The 3,064-nt window shown below is 39.4% G+C and overlaps 1 protein-coding gene across 1 annotated transcript in view; it reads left to right on the plus strand.

The window, feature by feature from the left end:
- Positions 1–3,064, plus strand: part of LOC107082757 (microtubule-associated serine/threonine-protein kinase 1-like) — a 58,459-nt gene that overhangs the window by 27,782 nt on the left and 27,613 nt on the right. The window contains exons 11-12 of the mRNA XM_015371590.1: positions 696–834; positions 2,679–2,811. Of these exons, the coding sequence (XP_015227076.1) occupies positions 696–834; positions 2,679–2,811 (272 nt within the window). The remainder of the gene's footprint in view (positions 1–695; positions 835–2,678; positions 2,812–3,064) is intronic.

Genomic DNA, 3,064 nt, shown 5'->3' on the forward strand with positions numbered 1-3,064 from the left:
TAAAATAAATAAATAACACTTTACCCAGTGGATCATTTTGCAAGTACTACAGTGTAAAAGTTTTTCTAATTTTTTTGTGCAACTGCTGATTATGTATAAGCCAAGAAGCATGATACTTGTAATTTAAAGCATACTAAATAATTTAACAGAGCTTTAGTATATATAACAAAGACTTTAAAAGCAGTGGAAATATCTTTAACAGTGCTGGCATCCGAATTTACATGAACAGTGACTCAATGCTGATGTTCTATCTGACATCAACTGAATGAGATGCAGTAATATGGCTGTGTACGTATGGAAATGAGCATACTGACGCAATTTGGTCCACTTGTGATCAGATCACCTCAGCTGCACAGTTACAGCAAGCATAAACAGTCATCTTTGAGGTTTCAAGGGGTGATGTGAAAAAATGACACTCTGAAGATTAATATAATCATTGGGAGGTGTCAGGATATATAGACTGAAGAAGAAAATGTACTTGTATATTATCAAGGCTTAACTCATGAAAGGCAAGTGTTTTTGTTAAATATAATATATTTCTCTCTTGCGAATTTCAAGATATTCAACTGTACGCTGCCCAACACTTGTGTGAGGCTATATATTTGTGGCTCAAGAAAAACGCTGAATATATTCAGATTGAGATTAAAATGACTGAAGTTGCTTTTGGGTCAAAGAAATGATTGTGTGTCTCTTAGGTGGGGACTGTGCCACTTTGCTGAAGAACATCGGCGCTCTGCCTGTAGAGCTAGCAAGGATGTACTTTGCTGAAACCGTTTTGGCTTTGGAGTATCTACACAACTATGGTATCGTTCACAGAGACCTGAAACCTGACAAGTGAGTTCTTCGTTCTACAGTAGTGAATTTGTAAATTTTTTCACTACCGTACTTTTTTGTTTTTGTGGTTACCTTGCTTCAGTTAACTACAGTTACATGAGTGATTCCATAACAGACAATTGATGAGGTGCTGGAAATGAATACCTTTGTAATGTCTATAGAGGACGTGCACGTTGTGCAGTCATGTGACCTCTGTCTGTTTACGCCACCACGGTGGACGGCATAAAAACTACCTAAAAATACAGTGAAAGATTTACTACAGAGATTTAATATAAAATGAGTTTAAAATATGTCAACCCAACATTGTCTACATGTGTGGAATATGTAGATGGGAAGTTAGAACAGCGCTACATAGCAAAACGTTCTCATGTTGGAGTGCAGGATCCTAATAACTTGTCTGCTAGCTTTTTTTCACCGATTCAAGACTGCCATCCGTCGGCCATGCCCAACTTCACCTACCATGACTTGTATAGTTATTTGGTAAATCGCCTATCGTACTTTTCGGGAAAGTCACTGTAGGCCCATGCATGTTTAAACCATACCAGGGAGAGCGCTGCGTGCCGCTGAAATATCAGTTCAGACTGGGAGGTTTTCTTCTGGACTGGACATTTGGACTATGTTCACACTAAAGGCATTAATGCTTAATTCTGATTTTTTTTTTTGTGAAATCGGACTTGTTTGCATGGTCATTCACATTTCCAAATATATTGTATGTGATCTCCTGTGTGAACTACAATCACTCAACTCAAGTGTCCGGCATGCACAGTAGAGGACACAATGACGGCACAAGCGAGGGTGCTCCTTTACAGAAGTAAACATGGATGGTAGTACTGGGGCGCATCTTGCAATCTTCCATTTCTTTCCTAACCTCAGCCAAGGCATTAACAACACAATCTTTTAAAGAAGGTTAAAAAAAGAGACTGCTATCTGCATTATCGTCCCCCATGGTTGTTTTTCTTCCCGCTTCTGCGTAGCAAGATGCAGAATAGTGACCTCTGTTCAGTATTAATGACATTCAGGTCGGATAAATGCAACCTGGCAGTTCAGACTCAGGTCGTATTTGAAAAGATTAGGTCGTATTGGATTCAGGACGACAAATCCAAGCGGCCTGGGTCACATTGGAACAAATCGGATGTGTGTTGTTCAGACTCTCATGAAAAGATTAGATACAGGTCGCATATGTGCAAAACAAATTGGATTTGAGTCACTTCAGGCTGCTGTGTGAACATAGCCTTACTCACTGTTTTATGTAGCTCTCAAACATTGATGCATTTAGAATACACTCACCTCATCCTTGTGATGAGGCGAGTGAAGCTTAGCCGCCCTCCAGGCTTATTATATGCTGGGGAAACCCTGCATGCCTGTTAAAAATGAAACTCTCGATTTGTTTTTGACTATTTCCACATTTTTCTTTAATGAAAAAATCTCTACAGCAACAATTTAAGCATAATAGCCAACCGTTTAAAAAGTGATTGCTGTAAACTCTCCAGGTGTAGTTGGTTGACAGCTTAGTCTCTTCATGACAGCCACCCATCTTGCTCTTTCTGTGTCTTTAGGGAAGCTATGAAATGAGATGCTTGTCGGTTGGTACACCCATAGGCGGAGCACGAGATTACCATGTTTTAGTTGAAAAACTGCTAATAGCTGCTGCCCGTGTTCTATGTATGTGGTATTTGTTTTACCCTCCAAGGAAGAGGAGTCTCTGCTTTCACATGATTGGCTGACGTCAGCCAATCAGCATAAAAAAGCATAAAAAAAATAAAAACATTCAGGACACATCAGCAACAAAGCTTATTTTTCTGTCTTCAGCTGTGTCAATACCTTTTTTTTTTCTTTACATGCAGTCTACTGATCACCTCCATGGGGCACATTAAGCTGACAGACTTTGGGTTGTCAAAGATGGGTCTAATGAGCCTCACCACTAACCTTTATGAAGGACACATAGAGAAAGACGCTCGGGAATTCCTGGACAAACAGGTATAGTAAGACAAGCCAGCACTGCTATATATTTACCTTTACTTGAATGTTGCCTTCACGCTGTTATTTATCACACTGCATGGGTTTATGTTGTGCATTTAACCTGAATATAACATGCATGCTTATTTTTAACATCATCAAGCTTTGACATAACTATGGGGTACATGTACATCCTTAGTAGCCCTCAGTGCTGTAGAAGTCTATTAATCATTCTTTCAGGTGTAAGGCAGCGAGGAGAAATTTGAAACATGTA

This window comes from Cyprinodon variegatus, unplaced genomic scaffold (genome assembly GCF_000732505.1).
Source record: "Cyprinodon variegatus isolate N-32 unplaced genomic scaffold, C_variegatus-1.0 Scaffold61, whole genome shotgun sequence".
In the NCBI taxonomy this organism is placed as follows: domain Eukaryota; kingdom Metazoa; phylum Chordata; class Actinopteri; order Cyprinodontiformes; family Cyprinodontidae; genus Cyprinodon; species Cyprinodon variegatus.